This window comes from Gavia stellata, chromosome 19 (assembly GCF_030936135.1).
Source record: "Gavia stellata isolate bGavSte3 chromosome 19, bGavSte3.hap2, whole genome shotgun sequence".
Classification (NCBI taxonomy): domain Eukaryota; kingdom Metazoa; phylum Chordata; class Aves; order Gaviiformes; family Gaviidae; genus Gavia; species Gavia stellata.
This window is the reverse complement of record NC_082612.1, coordinates 452,916-468,553: the sequence shown is the minus strand read 5'-3', so window position 1 is coordinate 468,553 and position 15,638 is coordinate 452,916. Positions and strand designations below refer to the sequence as shown.

The window sequence follows — 15,638 nt, the reverse complement described above, 5'->3', positions numbered from 1 at the left end:
TAACTGTCAGGTAAGGAATAACCTCCCTTTGACCCGTTCGCCTTCATCATCTTGTTAGACTGTGTTTGTTTTCTCTCGTTTCCACGCTTGCTCTGCCCTGATTCACCAAACGAGCAACGCGCTCTCTTGAGCCAGCGAAAGGTGAGGGGTCTGATACCGCTCTGTCCAAGCAGCTGGGAAGGGGCTGCTGGGCCAGTGTTTCCCCCAGCCCCACTGTTACAGATACTACAGGACAGAGATGAAGCTCCATATTCAAACGCTGAGGCATTTGCGATGCGGCGCCCAACCCTGAAATTTGTTAGTGCTCTCAGGTCCCAGAGAAGGACAGAGACACAGCTCCACAGAATGAGGTGCCTTTCAGGAGCCCAAGAGTCAGCAGTTTCAGTTGGGTTTACATCTTTAGCCCTTAGTCCTGCACAAAATTCCTAGCGCAGATGAAAAAGTTTTCTAACCTAATCATTACTTTATGCTCTCTTCTTTGAAGAGGAGATACTGTGGTTTTGCCTTGTGATGAACATGCATTTCTTTATGTTACTGATGTTACTTGTGTTCACAAGGTATTTTTCGGTTTTCTGTTTCATTGCGCAAGATCCCATTTACAAACTGTAGTGACTTAAACGCTGGAACCTCTCCTGGAGGCTCATCATGGCTGCCATTAGAAATCCAGGCTTGTAATTCTTTATGTTGGAAAGCATTTTCTCGTTTGCCTCTGAAAAGCACTGCACAAAATGTTGTCTTTTTCTAAAATCTGAAGCTCTTCTAAATTCTGAACTGCTGAAGGAAACACATATGAGGAACACAGCTTTAAACTTGCACGTTCTTCAGCTGTGTTTAAAAAGAACTCAAGCAAAGCTGATTCTTAGGCCAATACCTTTAAAGTTCCATCAAGATACATCAATATGGCCTAGGTGGGTATTTCAGGCAGAGACAGTTTCCTAGGTTGAAGTTAAAAACTGCAGAAAACTGCTTTGCAAATTCCATAAAGGCTGACTTGACTATAAAATCTGACATAAGGACGTGCCCATAAGGATGCACATTTTTCATTCTGTTTTAATTAACATGATGCTATCATGTCTCTTCAAAGACAGGCACTGTTGTCGCTGTGAGTTCCTCTGGGATCAAGCCTCTTCTTAGCCTCACCATTGTCAGCGCATTTGGCTGGCCCACAGTTGGAGGACTTATGTTTCACTGTAATTTCTTCCAAAACATTCAGAAAAGGCTCTCACTCTCTCTTTCTCATTAGCTTGATGGAAAGAGCATGTCTTCAGGCAGCTATTTAAAGTTCCAGTCAAATGGAACTACTGAAAGCTGTTCTTTCATAGGCAAGTCAAAATTGTTCAATACAGTAAAAAATTCTACAAGGCTTATGTCACTGGGAAGGAAGCACACATTATGCCCTTGTATTTTCAGTACACTTTAAAAGTCTTTGTTTCCACCATCTGCAGCCTCAGAGAGCGTGTGTTTCAGTGAATTGGTATCTCCCTATCATACAAACCTCCATCCTTTTAATTCCTCCAACTCCTCGTCCACCATAGTAGGAAGCATCCACTGTGGGCCATTTCTTGGTTGGCAAGGGCTCTTGTTCTTCTTCCTGTCAATAAATTCAAATAAGGTTTACTTTAAAAAGATACTTTTTTTCCTTCCCCCACTAAGTGTCTTTTTAGTATATTTCACTGGAGTTCACAGGGAGTAAGTTTTCCCATGTTAGGTGTGAAAGAGCAGATATTTAGGTTCCCCAAGCGTTTACCCATTTCCAAGCAAAATCTGTTCATGTTTGGAAATATATTTCATGTTCTGCGTGGGAAAAGCATTGGTGGTGACCATCAGGAAAGTCCAAATGGGAACTCTAACTGTGTATTCTACTGAAAATCATTTGTTTGCCTCGTCCTTTTCCTTTCCAGTAAAAATAAGCAAAACGCACACAAAGAAAAGTATTTGCGGTGACTTCTTCTACAGAAAATATAATGCCTTCAAGGAGCCAGATCATCAGCCCTACTCATTCGGATTCAGCAGACGGCGTTCAGCAGATCTGCAGATAAAGGTTACACAGCCGATCACAGTTTCCTAAGCCAACCTTTGTCAAACTCGCTCTTGGCTGCCTCAGCTCCATGAAATGTGCTTTATCATGGACTTAACTGTCAGTACGCTTGAGTACGCTCAAGCAGCTGGCTAAATCAAGACCAAGGGGCAAAAATACTGAAAACACCAGGAGATCCTCCAGTGCATTATTGCCCATAAGAGGGAGAGAAATTCCCTTGTAAGGGTTCTTCCGTGTCTGGAATGCCAAAGCTGTGGGAAAATGCTGTTTAAGTCATACATGAATTTTTAGACTGTTATACAAGAGCCACTCAGTCTTTCTGCTTTCATTGCAGAATGGGAAAAATAATGTTCAACTATCTTGGGATAAAGCCCCTAAATATTTCTGTGGATTTGGGCTTAATTCATGCCGCACTGAGATGGCTGAGACAGAACAGAGATTTGGACTTTGGCCACCCCACTCTCAGCTTAAGGCTTCCCACGGGGCAGTTGTTTCTTCTTCAGCAGATAGGACAAAGAGTCCGATTCACAGAACGCAGGAAAGCACAGAGGAGTGGTATCGTGTAACCAGTGTGCTGAGCAGAGCACCATCGTATCGTACCTCTTTTGGAGCTGGCGGAGGTGGAGGGGGATCTTTGATGACCTGAAAGAGCCAAACATATAAAAGCATAAGGAATTGCGCTGGCAGCATCCAAAAACCAACAGAAAATTTTAAGAGTGAACTGCTTCCATCTGAGTTCCCCACATCTGCTTGCAAACTGGCAACCGCTGCTGCCAAGTCCCTTGGGTATCGATTATCAAGGCCTTCTGGAAATTAACACCATCCGTCTAATAGAAAATAACATCAATTGACTGGCAGACACTCTTTGGGCAGACGTGTCTGCCACTTTGCTTCCTGACCGGATAAGACTCAGTCATTCTAAGTAATAGCCAGTGATGAAACCCTATGGAGTTAATTAGCAAGCCTGGGAGGAAAAGCATCCCAAGGTCTATGTGAGGTCTTGCATAATCTTGGGCCAAGACGCCTGCTTCCTCGTGCCATGCTGCTGGATAATTTCCGACCCAATGACAAGTGTGAAATGCCTTCTGGTAGCTCAGGCTTCACCTCTAGACGGCCAGATCGTTTCCGCAGATCTCACATTTCAGATCTAATAATTTAAGTGTGTAGCTCCTTGACTGTTCACTGTGGAGTGCTGCAAGTGGGAGCTACATTCACAAGGCTGCTTGAACTGTTTCTGGGTAAGGCCTGCTCTTAGGATAATTCACTTACACCTATATTTAAACCTCTGCCTACAGTTCCTCCCCGTTCCCTTTCTCACATACATATTGTAAATCTCAGGGAGTTCCCTGGTACTGACAGGCATCCACTGAACAGTACAGGGAGGGGAAGAGGAAGGCAGGGACCCTCTTAAACGATTAAGATGAAAACTGAATGCACAGCCGTTCTTCCCCAAGAAAAGCAGGTTTGTAAGCTAAAAAGAAGTACTTCAGCGATATCGAGTCATTTTTTTGCGCTTAAATATTGTATAGAAATGACTAAAAAATACCCCATGAATATAAAGGAGTCTGTTTCTGCTATGCCTTAGTATTATTCAAACATAACCAAAACTGTCCATGATGACAAACAGCTAAATCTCCTAAAACAGGATTAAGTGCCTTAATTTAAATATGTCTTATTTTATTCACTCCGTGCTATTAATTATAGTACTTTCATTTACTCTAGCACTGCCTATAAATAATGTCACTGCACAGATGTATAGCACCGTACATAAAAGAAGCATATTTTTCTTGACCAATAATCAAGAGTTTTCCTTCTTGATTTACATTTCAAGTCACAGTGCCACCAAGATAGTTACTAGTTACTGCCTAAACAAGCTATGGACTTTTAGCACTGGATACAGGAATTCTACCAAGTACGAGAAGTAAGTTACAGCACCCTCGGAAACATTTTTCCACAGCGCTTCAGGTTTAAGATGCCGAATTGCTCATCGAGCAAGCTCAGAGTACTTTGAGTGGATTGGTAAGTCAACTATGGATTTTAACCAGACATCCCTTTGCTGCTATGATGTTGCAAAAACATTCCAGAAATTACTTTTCTTTAAATATTTATGAATCCTTTTTCTTCCCACCCATCAGGAATTTTCAGAATACTTAACAGAAATCAATTATTTAATTAGTGAAACATTCCTGAGAGACAGATTGGAATTACTGCCCTAACTTTACAAGAAACAACAACACAGAGGGATCGTGGGACAGATTCTGAGAAATACTTGGATGCTGAGCAAGATTGTACGGAGCATGACGGTATTTAATTCTCACTGAAAGCAATTAAAAGACTGGAAACGGTAAAACAGTACTTTCAATATATTAAGGGTCACCTTATCTTATGTAACTCCCATTCTTATTTCCCTTTTGCCTGTCTCTAATGATTATCTCAAAAAAATGTATTTCGCTGCCAAGACTGCAAGCTGTACAGGGGGGGCAGGCCTTGCTGGGCTGCAGATTCATATAAATACATAGTGAGCAGTATTATCGCTCCACTTTCTATAGTGCTACAATTCTTAGGTCTTGCCATCTCTCCCGAGCAAAGACAGCTTTGCGTAGTAAACGTCTTTGTGATGCATGCTAAAGTTCGCTTGGGCCCTACGCCTATTGATACTTGCGGAATCAAGATTTCTACCCCAGTGAACCAAGAAAAACTCTCCTTGTTGGACCTCACTGGGCTTCAAAAGCCACGAGTCAATCCAGTTTCTGTTTGACTCCCTGAGCAAAGGCTCTAATCCCATGCCGGCTGCTAAACTCCCTGAAGTTATAGGGTAAACTTGATTTGAAGCTAACCAGTACATTAATTAGCTGCTATTTCTAATAGCTTCAGAAAATGAAACTTGTTTTAAATGTGACAGTGGTGTGAGGAAATAATCTGCTTTGAGTAGCAGATACTCACCCCTGCTGACAGAAGTGGAATGTAAATGCCTGCATCCTTATGTTTCCACAGGCTCCTCACACACTCGCTCGCGCTCACACACGTGCACACACACAAAGATTATTTTCAGTCTTGTGTGATATTTCAAGTGAAATCGGTAGAAAGCCGTTTTTAAAAAAGAGAAATCCAAGGAACCCATGCAGCTTTGGCAGAAAACAATGCAAATGCAGCATGAAACTCCACGTACTGAAGATCTAATATTGCAGATTAACTTTTCCTGAACTTGATTCAGATTTTTTAAATACAGAAGACTCCAAATAATGCTGCTGCCTTATTAGCCCTGTGTAGAGATGGATTACTTCCTAATTTTGTTTTGGTTTGGTTTGTCATTATCATCACCAGGCAAGGCTGCATCTTATTTATTTAGTTGTAAAGAATGAAGACTTGAGTTTGGAGGAGAGCCGATTTCTTTAAAAAAAAAAAAAAAGAAAGAAAAAAGTTAGTTGCTTCAGGCAACAGTCCCTTTGATCTGCTCATTAACACTTTTCAAATGTTCGCGTGATGTGGGCATTAGGAAATGTCAGCACCAGAGCCTGAAGCCAGCTTGATACGATCATATGTTCTGATATTGAGGGAAGAGTGAAAGAACTGTCAACAGTGAGCTGCCTTTAAAAAAAGGGGGGTGGGGGGGGAGGAAGAAAAGAAAAAGGAGTCCCCCTACCCCAACCTGTAAGTGTACATGGACCTCACAGCAAGGAACGCCAAGTCTGCGTCCTAGCAAGGATGAAGGCGAGTGCCCAAACCACCTGAGGCTCACCACTCTGCCTGCCGGCGGGCGGGATTACGCGCTCGTGTGGCTCCGGACGCTCATTCCGTTCCGTCTGCAACACCTTTTGCCTCCTTCTTTTCCATTTGATTCTGAAGCATGGGGTGCTTAGAAGGTTTGAGAGCGGCTGCTGTCCCTTGTCCCATGAAACCAGACGCTCCTCTCTGCCAGGGAAGTGGACTCAGAGGAAGGGAAGAGGAGGTCCTGCCTGGCCCTAACATGCTGCCTCTCTTGTCAAGGACACTGGCACCGAAGCCCAAAACTACACAGCCAGAAGTGGCAATGACATGTAGCGTGAGAACCTCGGGTGCAGGAGAGAGGGAGAAGAATGGAGGCACAGTATAATGATCTCAGGAAACGGACATCAAAACTAAAAGAAAGGAACAGTCAGTATTTGGTAATAGGTTTGGTGCAACAGTATGTGGTTTCGGAACTCAGTATTGTTGTATCAGTGAGTCCTAAAAGTACCGTTTCTTTAAAAGAAACGAATAATATCCATGAGAGGTGGGAGGAAACAACAGAGGGCCCTAACATTTGAAGTGCTGGTTCATGTGTGTGCAGGTCTCACAAAGCCAGCAGCACTGCTAAGAGTGCAGTCCACAGTGTTGAAGCTGGTCTCTTCCTCCATTTATTGCGTATCACTAATGAAAGAGAACTCCCTCAACAGATGGCTTATGTCGCATGTAGCTCTCCTGTTACTTAACCTATTTCCTATGGTAGCTGTGTTTCCCAACATTGTATCATCCTAAGTCACACATCCAGTGACTTTTTCTTACAGTCTTTACTCACCACTTTGCAGCAGAGGGGCCAGAACCACCAGAGCAGACCGAGTGCCACTAACAGCAACAGCACAAGAACAGCAATAAGCGCTGCTACGCCACTAGACTGCAAAGAAAGCAGAAAGATAGTGTCAGCGGATGTTGCAAATAACTGCTGCCTGGTTTTCCCACTCACCCCAAAACAGCTTCCTACTGACTGATACAAATCCCAAACAAATGGTTCCCCCTCGTTGCATCCTGTTGTTGCCAACGGAGAAATTCCTCACAAAGGATCAAGAAAGGGGTCTTGGCCAAATTCGTATCTGGCACAAGTTCAGTGACACTCTCCGTTGTAAGTCTCCTCAGTTCCAGGAGTTATGTAGAAGGTAAGCTAGGATGCTTCAGCAGGAGCTGCGTACCACAATGAATGATGTATCAACAGTAAGAAGAGGGAGGAGGTGGCAAGATGCTATTCATGTTTCTCGTTCCCTACATATGCTGGGGCCTGCAAGTGTCCGGTGTTCTGAGGGACCGAACACAGTGTGCTGAACACAGCGGTACTGACGGACATGTTGAATTGGAAATGACAAAACTTTGGAAACTACTTTTTTCTGCCCACCTGTAAACCTCAGTTCAAATTAAGTCGTTCAGTCCTGCGTAACAGGCCCAACTTGCCCCAGTGCAAACTGGGATTATTTCTGCTGAAGTCAGTGGATTCATTTTGACGTAAAACTGATACCCTTGAGATAAGAATGAGGCCCAGCTTGAGGAAAAGAAAGGGGACATTGACTGCTAAGAAATAAGCTGTTAGACACAAACAGGGGAAGTCTCCTCCTAAGTCTGTGGATGAGAGGTGCCCTCCTCCACCCGTGAGGACACAGGTCGGTATGGATTGGTGGGTGGGTGGAATTTTAAGGAATCTCTGCTCACAATACATATATAAGGCTTTTACGCTTATCGCCCACACATCTGAGGCATTCACACTGTATAGCACGCTACATCCCTGTAGTAGTGCTATTTGAACCTGAAGCCACCATCCTAAGAAATTCTGAACGAGTGTTACTGCTTCCCGCAATACTGCTTTCAGTGAAGAAATGAGCAGCCCATCTCCCACCTCCTCACACACACATCCTGCAGGTGCTTCTCGTCTTACACCGGGTGTTCTGTGCTGCTGTGCTCGTCTAGAACAACCCTGAGAACAATGCAACAGTGACCTTACAGCAACAGAAGTCATTCAGACTTCAGGTGGGGAAGAAGGAAAGGAGGAACATCCAGGGAGTCACTAAGGCTGGAGTACTGCGTGAGTACTTCTGTCAAAGTGAGAAAAGTTGTATGGGAGATACACCATTGCAAAGGGAAGGTGAAACAGAGCGTTATTCCAAGTACATGCAGGTCCAGTGAGGCACATGCATTTACAAGAAATGGGTAAGATGCATGCCTCGGTGCCTAGATGCAACCTGTTTTTTGTTTGTTTTCACTGCAGCAATGTGTGTTTGCTAGGGGAGGCTGTAACTTGTAGCTCTTATATACCAACTAGCTGTCAGCTGCTCAGCTATCAGAATTAGTGGAACAATTCTCGCAGTGACCCGTTTCTTGCAGTTGCCCATCTGCTACTATGGAAACAGCAGTTCTCCTTGTACGGAGCGCTCTTTGCTGCAACATGTATGAAAAGCAAAAAAAAAAAAAAAAAAAAGAGAAAAAAAGGATGATCAGAAGTACGACAGTTTTTCCTGTCGGTGCACATCTGTACTCATTCTGTTTTCTGTTAGTGAAAACTTTTGACCACAGAGAAGCACTGTTAGAGTCCAGCAGAGGGAAGACATCTGTACCCAGCAATTTGGTATGATCTGCTTTGCATCGATGCTTTGTTTTTACCTATCTGTGCAATCTTAGCAATTTATAAGGCGGCATGGGGACAGACTTAACATGTGCTGCTTTCTCTGAAAGCACTAAGATGAGGAGAAAAGCAGTCTGCTGTTAGTCTCCAGCATCCTCCTGTGCCTGTACTGTCCTTACATTATCATGCTGAGAGGCTGCTTCAGCATGCTTTGGTGTGAGATCGAAATGCTTCTGAATGATAAAGAGGCCCTTACACAGAGAAATGTGATTTGGGTAGTGTGTGTTTCTTCAGCTCTCAATTCATTCAGGCTTGCTTCCTGAAACTGAAGGGCTGAGCTGAGGTGACTCGGATTTCTACACTTACCCAAGTATTTAGTTTTTAAATGAATAGAAGAAAAATGTCATTTTTTTCTCTTTTAGGTTAATTACCTATGAGCGATAAAAATACTGTTGGAAAAACACCACTGATGAGCAGAAGGTACTGTTCTGTATGCTTCTATGCCTGACAGGAAAGCTGCAGTAAAGTCACACTTTAAATGAGACAAATTTAAAGAAATGCGGTATCCATGCGCAGCACGTTTTCAAAACCTCTATCCCTACATAGTGGTCTTGTGTCCAACTGCAAAGAATGTGACTGTCCTGCCTGTGTAATACAGAAGACAGAAGAAAGTAATGGAGAGTAGAAACGTGAGATTAGAAATTTTATATATTAAGTTAGAAAAGTCACTGACTGCATAAGTAAGTGGTTTATCCTAGAAGCTGTTTTTAACTCTTTTCTATAAGCCTATGATAAAAACATCGCAGGATGCTCGCACTACCTTAACCCTAGGCTTCACTTAGGTACGCCAGCCTGTGCTTTCGCAAAGACTATCTCCCCTAATTAACAGAGCCGAGAGCCCACACTCCTTATCCAGGCACCAAGGTTAGGTACCTGCAGTTAGGTAGCACTAGTATCCTGCTGTAGGATTATAACCACCCTCCGTACCCAGGCTGAAGTCCTCAGGTTCTGCCTCAGCTTCAGCCTGCTCCCGCCCGTCCTGCTCAGCGGAGCTGTGCTGGGATGCGACCCCGGGTGACCGTGTCCCACCTGGCTCTTACGCCACCATCATATTTACAGTGAGCAAGTCTCTGATGGCATGGCAGCTTCCCAATATTTTGAAAGCCGCAGCTGCACACTCCGCTAAAGTGATTTGCTGTAATATATTTAGCAAAATACAACTCACAAAATAAAAGCCCCGCACAGCCAAGGAACACGCAGTCACTGCTTGGATCTCAGGGCAGAGAGGAGAGTTCCAGGGCCTTCCCTCTACGTATAGTTCTGCATATGGTCTAAACCAGCCCCTGAAGCTGCTGCAGCAGCAGTGAAAGGAGAGACCCTTATAAGAGAGCCGATGTCAAGAAAGTAAAGGTGAATCTCTAAGCCTGCCACGTAAGAGGTGGCTTTCGTGCGTCGTTAGGAAGTCTTGGATGACACATGCAGCAATACTTCACTTAAGTGGAATACTGCAAAAAAAGATCTTCCTAAAATAAAGCTGTTTGCCACCTTAATAGGAAGAATTAAGGGAATTGATTCATATAACTGCAGAAATAAATCTTGTCTGTAACCCCCCACACACATACTTCATCAAGGAATTCAAAAGAGCTGAAAACTCTTTATTGCGGGTACTGGTGTCATAAAACAGATTCTAAGTGTGTCTCAAAATGCAGAGGAAGCGACTTGGGACATACACCTATGTATGCACCTACATATTAAGAAATCACGTATCATTAAGTTAGGCATATTCTGTACGCGTCTGCACGGGTGTATTTTTCAGTTAGGTGGATTGGTGCGTTCTAAACGTCTAACGGGACTTGCCATGGGTTGAGGTTCTCTGCACCGAGAGGTCGTGCAATAGTAAAACGGAAAGACAAAGTGGATTTCAGGATTTTGCACTGAAGGATGTTAGCCGTTTACTTACACACTCAGACGCGGTGATCGTTAATGAGCTGGACATGAAAGACTGCCCTTCATTCAAACTCACCAAAACTTCCAGAGTTCTGGAAAGAAAGAAAAAAAAAAATCAGCAGACACAAAACAGTCAGTAAAAGCGCAAACATGCTACGGAGGCACTCGTACATACAGACTGCTCAACAGAGAAAGTGTTCCAGGAGAGGAAAATGGGAGTCGGGGCCTCGCAGCTGCACTAGACCTCAGAAGTGACTTCACAGGAATCACGAAACTGATGTGATTACTTTGTGTTATCATTTCTAGAAACCTCTGATGACTTCTAAGTGATCAAGACACTTAACTGCTACAGGGTTGGACCCTGGGGCTTTCGAAACGAATTTTTGGCCATTTCAGACTGAGCTTTCTTTTCCTCAATTTATGCTGCTTAAAAAGAACAGTACAGTCTCCTGCAGGTACTGTGTTGATTACTATTTGGAAATCATTTTAGTCTTCTCGATAGAGAGCTATCTGAGTAGAGAATATCCCTTCTCTATTCCATGTAGCATAAAATCCTCAAAGTTTTACATGAAACACATCGAAGTTCAACTGTAAAAAATAACTTTTTTTTTTCATGTTTATGTCTGTTCCATAAACATCTCTTTAGTCATATGCAGACATTATGGATAAAAATGTCGGATAATTATAAACGGTCAAGACTTTCTATAAATAGTACATAAACACTGCATACAAATAGTATGTGGTTTACATTTTACAAATTAACCCTAAAAGAAAACAACACATGGTGAATGTTAAACACAAGAAGACTCTTCAGCATCTCTGGCTTGGATTCCCAAGATTCAGACAGTTTATATTATGCATAGATGTAATTAAATAAGAATATAGATATCCATGAACTAAAATGATTAATCATTTATACAGTTCTTATATGTCATGAATTTTTATTCTGGCACAAATGCTTTAGTCAATATGGAGTTCAAAGCTATTTTAACTAATTTGGCTAATTTCTTTTTCGGTTTTAGTAAAAATGAAGTAAGTTGCTTCTGCTAAACTCATTTTTAAATGATCTGTGTTATGAATAATTGATCTAACAGAAAGAATAACTCTAATTTACTTCTAATTATTACTGCAGTAAGTGAATCAGAACAGATAAAAATAAAAAATTAATTCAATTCCCTCCCAATGCACTAAATAAAGCAAACTATACCACAACTTTTGTTAGTGATGAATTTTTTAAATGTGATGGGTTGTTTGTTTTTTTTTTTATTTTCAATGTTTTGCTTTGCCACGTTAATGAGAAATGCTGTGAGAAATTTCAGCATGACGATTCTGCTCGAGTTTGACTGGCAAAACAATCCTGTTGACTGCACCACGAGAGGATTTCATGCTGTGCCTTTTCTTGATCAGAGAAGGACTTACGTACATGCTGGGCTGTTGAAACACAGCCCAAATCCCGACAGGTGCCCCCGAAGAAATCTCTGTGTTTAAACTCTTACAGCTTTTGGAGATGCGCATCATAAACACATCACGCGAAGCCTTTTTCTGTCCAAGTCACTAACCTACAGGCCAGTTACGCTGACGCGACTCTATCCGGTGTCCAGGGGTTGCGTCCTTGTGCACCCTGGTCATACCACTGCATTAGCTATGACTGTACAGGTGTAACTGAACCATAGAGTATCTCAGGTGGGAAGGGAATAACTGAATTCAGCCCATAAATACTGCAGAATCCACAGCACACCAAAGTATTTTCGGATGGCAACTTTTCAGTTAAGCACAAATTCGAAGAGGAAAGATTGATCTCTTGAATGTTTCAGTTTCCCCCATTAGCCTTGTCTTTAATTAAAGCATGACTTGGAGAAACACGCCACAGGCTCCACACCAAGTTTTGAACCTGAAGGGCATTTGTTGTGCTCGTGTTTCCTGAACATAAAAGCTATTCAGCCTTTCTACTTTTTCTGAACTTCCCCAAGTAATGGTGGGTGCCCTCCCACTGACCGATGCCATAATCGGGATTATGTTGCTCGGTTCAAAGCCTGCTAGCATGGTAAGAACCCTTCCAACTGCTCCAAATCCAAATGCAGTATACCAAGTAATTTTGATTTTTAAATTGACATACCATGTTCTTTAAGAACCTAGATCCTTACATACCTCCTGCTTTGACTTTATTTCCAATCATGTTTTAACTGTGTCAAAACACATTGCAGGTTTTCCTCAGCTCTTTTATCTGTGGTTGGAACCATTTCCGTAGTCTTGTTGGGCAAAACTCCCACTGAGATCAAAAATAATTCTGCCTATGTACTAGCGAAGAACTGCTGGATTTGGCCAGTAACATCTGACTACAGTTGCTGCCAGCTACTGGGGTCGAATTTCCAAAATGCTTTCAGATGCTCGCTTTTTTCCTGTTTCATTTTTTTAAATAAAAGTGACTCTGAATCCTCGATTTCCTACGGTGTTTTTTCTGCCATCCAATCAATTCCCTTTGCTGCCTGGCACTATCATCCTGCCTCCTGACCCGTGTGTGTTCTTGTCAGTCAGGAATATTTTCTAACGTCATTTCACAGTGTTTTCTATCCTCCGGCAGTTTGTTGATTTGCGCGACGCGCTACTGCCAGTCCCAAACCTACGCGGCTGAAAAGGAAGATGCATCGGTGGCTGACGACCGCTGCCAGCGTTAGCAGGCACTATCCAAAATGTCGTAGACTCGGGCTCGCGTGTTTTTCAGCTGAGCAACCAGGAAACAAAAGACATTTGAAACTTCAGAAGAAGAGCCAAGTACTGTTGAGCATGTTCTCGCTATGCTAGCAGTACCTCTGACTGCTACTCGTGTTTGATTTCATTCTCCTGCATAAGAAAGCCTACACAAAAAAACTTAGTCCGCGAAAACGATAATATACATTATTTCATACAGATTTTCATAAAAGTAGACTTCCACATTTCCCTTAGATCTTTAGGAAACAAACTACTACTTCTGCAGCAATGCTTCCTGTACTCCCGACCCCCGGGCTGCCCCCCGCCCCCTGACAGGTTTGTCAGCAACAATCCAGCTGTGCATTGTGCCTTATCCTGCAGGTGGGTGTTCCACCTCGCCAAATACTGCATTTCACACTGACTTTTCAGTGTGGGAGAGAGGCAGCGTGTCTTAGAATTCCTGGACCCGTGACTTAGGTGTTGGGCTTTCTTGGCTTCCCGAGAAAAAGTCCAGCTTTCAAGACTTAACAGTCAATCCTGTTAAAATGTCTAACGCTGTTTTTCTCTCACGCGTTAAAGCTTGAAGCTAAAGCCCCCCCTTTTTCTTCTGCCTTTCCTGTGTCGTGCAGCAAACTACATACTCCTGCTGCGATACGTATTATTTTCTTACATTTATAGGAATGGTTCTCTCTTGCCTTTGTATGGAATGTCTGTATTAGTCTTTTTCTAGCAGTGTTCTGTAGCTACTACACTTACGCTATTTGCCACTGTGAGCTTGAGGAGTCTTGGCTGAAACACGCACGGTTTGTCTAACTTAGCTCTTAAGAAATGAAGCTATTTTTTTAGATGGTCTTTGCTAGCAAACTGAGCAAAACAGGAACCTGAAAGACATTTGGATAAAACACTCCAGAAGAACATCTTAACCCACACTAAAGAAGAAGATCATTGCCCAGGTATCTTGTGGATTTTGAGCTTTCCTTTAACTCACAGGGTTTTATGAAAACTTTTGTGTAATAGCGGAGATTTCTAAGTGGACTGCTGCCCATGTTTACACCTTGCTATTGGCAACACAGAGCTGGCCTCTGCTTATGACCACTGGCAAGCTCCACTCAAACAGGGATTCCCCAATGGATTAAGAAGTGGTAACGTTACCACTAGTGTCTTCAACTAGAAAAGGCAGCTTTAAATTCCAGCCCCGCCAAAAATCATTTGTCCAGCTGATGTGCTCTACAGGCCTGAGAGCTGCATTCCAGCTCCGTTCACTTATTTAAACATTTTACCTGTGATTTAGGAGAAAAACAGTGAGTAGGGATGTCTGTAAACTATTCTCTTATGCGATGCACCCAAGTCCCAGAGGGGTGGTGTGCTGAGCGGGCAGGGTCATCGGGACACAACTCCGGCATTTTAAGCTCTTTCTCTTAGCCTCAGAACACGGCCACACTCAGGCACCAGGTAAATGACAATTACTAATTTCCTACTAGACTGCGTGAGTTGGTAGAAACAGAGCCTCAAAAGCAGCACAAAAATCTCAGTCCAGCAAAAACGCCCAGGAGGAAACTTGCCATTAACTGAACAGATCTGGTCCTCGTGCGCAGCGATGCCTCGGTACACCTTTCTGGCAAGACAGAGGGCCCCAAAAAAGGGCACCAGTAACACCTGTGTCTAACTGGGAACCGGGCACACAGCTCACTGACTCCCACGGGCTGCGGCAGGAGCAGGTTTTGAGCCCCTGGTGCCATGTGCCACCTCGCTATTGTCGAGCTTTGCATTCCCCCAACCTTGAGCTGTCAGACGGCCTGACACATATCCCAAGCAACAGGCTCACTGAACACATCAGCTATCAGCGCAGCTACCACGCAGCTGAACAACCGGTTTCCCTATCAACTTCCATTCTGATACACAGCTGCGGGGATAAGCCATTTGATATCTTCATAGGAGCTGATCATACCCGCTCAGTTCTAGAAGCCACAGAGTGAACTCACACAGATAATTACCTCATCTTCAAAAGGGTGAACCTGTCAACATACAGAATCGCTTCTTTCCTGAAATTGTCGTGTCTGTAAGGTATAAGAAACGCATTTCTTTTTCCTTTCTTTAGCATCTACCTGTTTGATGGGCTGTGTGTACTACCACTTTGCATAAACACCACCCCTTCAAATTTGGAGTTCCAAAAACTAGGTGCCCTCTTTCTTCTACTCACTCACTCACAAACACCCAAGAGAAGGACGTGTGCCTAAATACATCTAGTGCTTACTAGTAACTGTCCACATGTGTGAGGTTTTTAGCTCAGCACTCTGCATAAACTGCAAATACTGTGTAAATAAGATTACATTCAGCAGTGATTCTATTTTTTGGACACCTTCATTTCCCGCTGGTGATTGTCAGTATTTTGTGAGCGTCAGGTTCCTTCGGTAAGGCTCAGATCAGCTAAGAGCCGGACCAGCCTACGTCACTAGGTAACATTTCTAAATCTTTGGGCCTGTTCTGATATTTTTTTTATGTAGACTGGAGGAATACAATTTAAAGAGTTATGAGACTGCAGTGATTTTTCATGACAGGCTTAGCTCAGAAGGGAAGAGGCAGCACAGATTTTGGTCAGCTGGTCCTAAGACCGTACCTTCA

The 15,638-nt window shown here is 43.2% G+C and overlaps 1 protein-coding gene across 1 annotated transcript in view; it reads right to left on the bottom strand.

The window, feature by feature from the left end:
• ANTXR2 (ANTXR cell adhesion molecule 2) overlaps window positions 1-15,638 on the bottom strand; it is a 117,695-nt gene that overhangs the window by 51,675 nt on the left and 50,382 nt on the right. The window contains exons 11-14 of the mRNA XM_059826786.1: window positions 10,342-10,420; window positions 6,576-6,671; window positions 2,639-2,680; window positions 1,496-1,591 (exon numbers count right to left, since the gene is read on the bottom strand). Coding sequence (XP_059682769.1) covers window positions 1,496-1,591; window positions 2,639-2,680; window positions 6,576-6,671; window positions 10,342-10,420 — 313 coding nt within the window. The remainder of the gene's footprint in view (window positions 1-1,495; window positions 1,592-2,638; window positions 2,681-6,575; window positions 6,672-10,341; window positions 10,421-15,638) is intronic.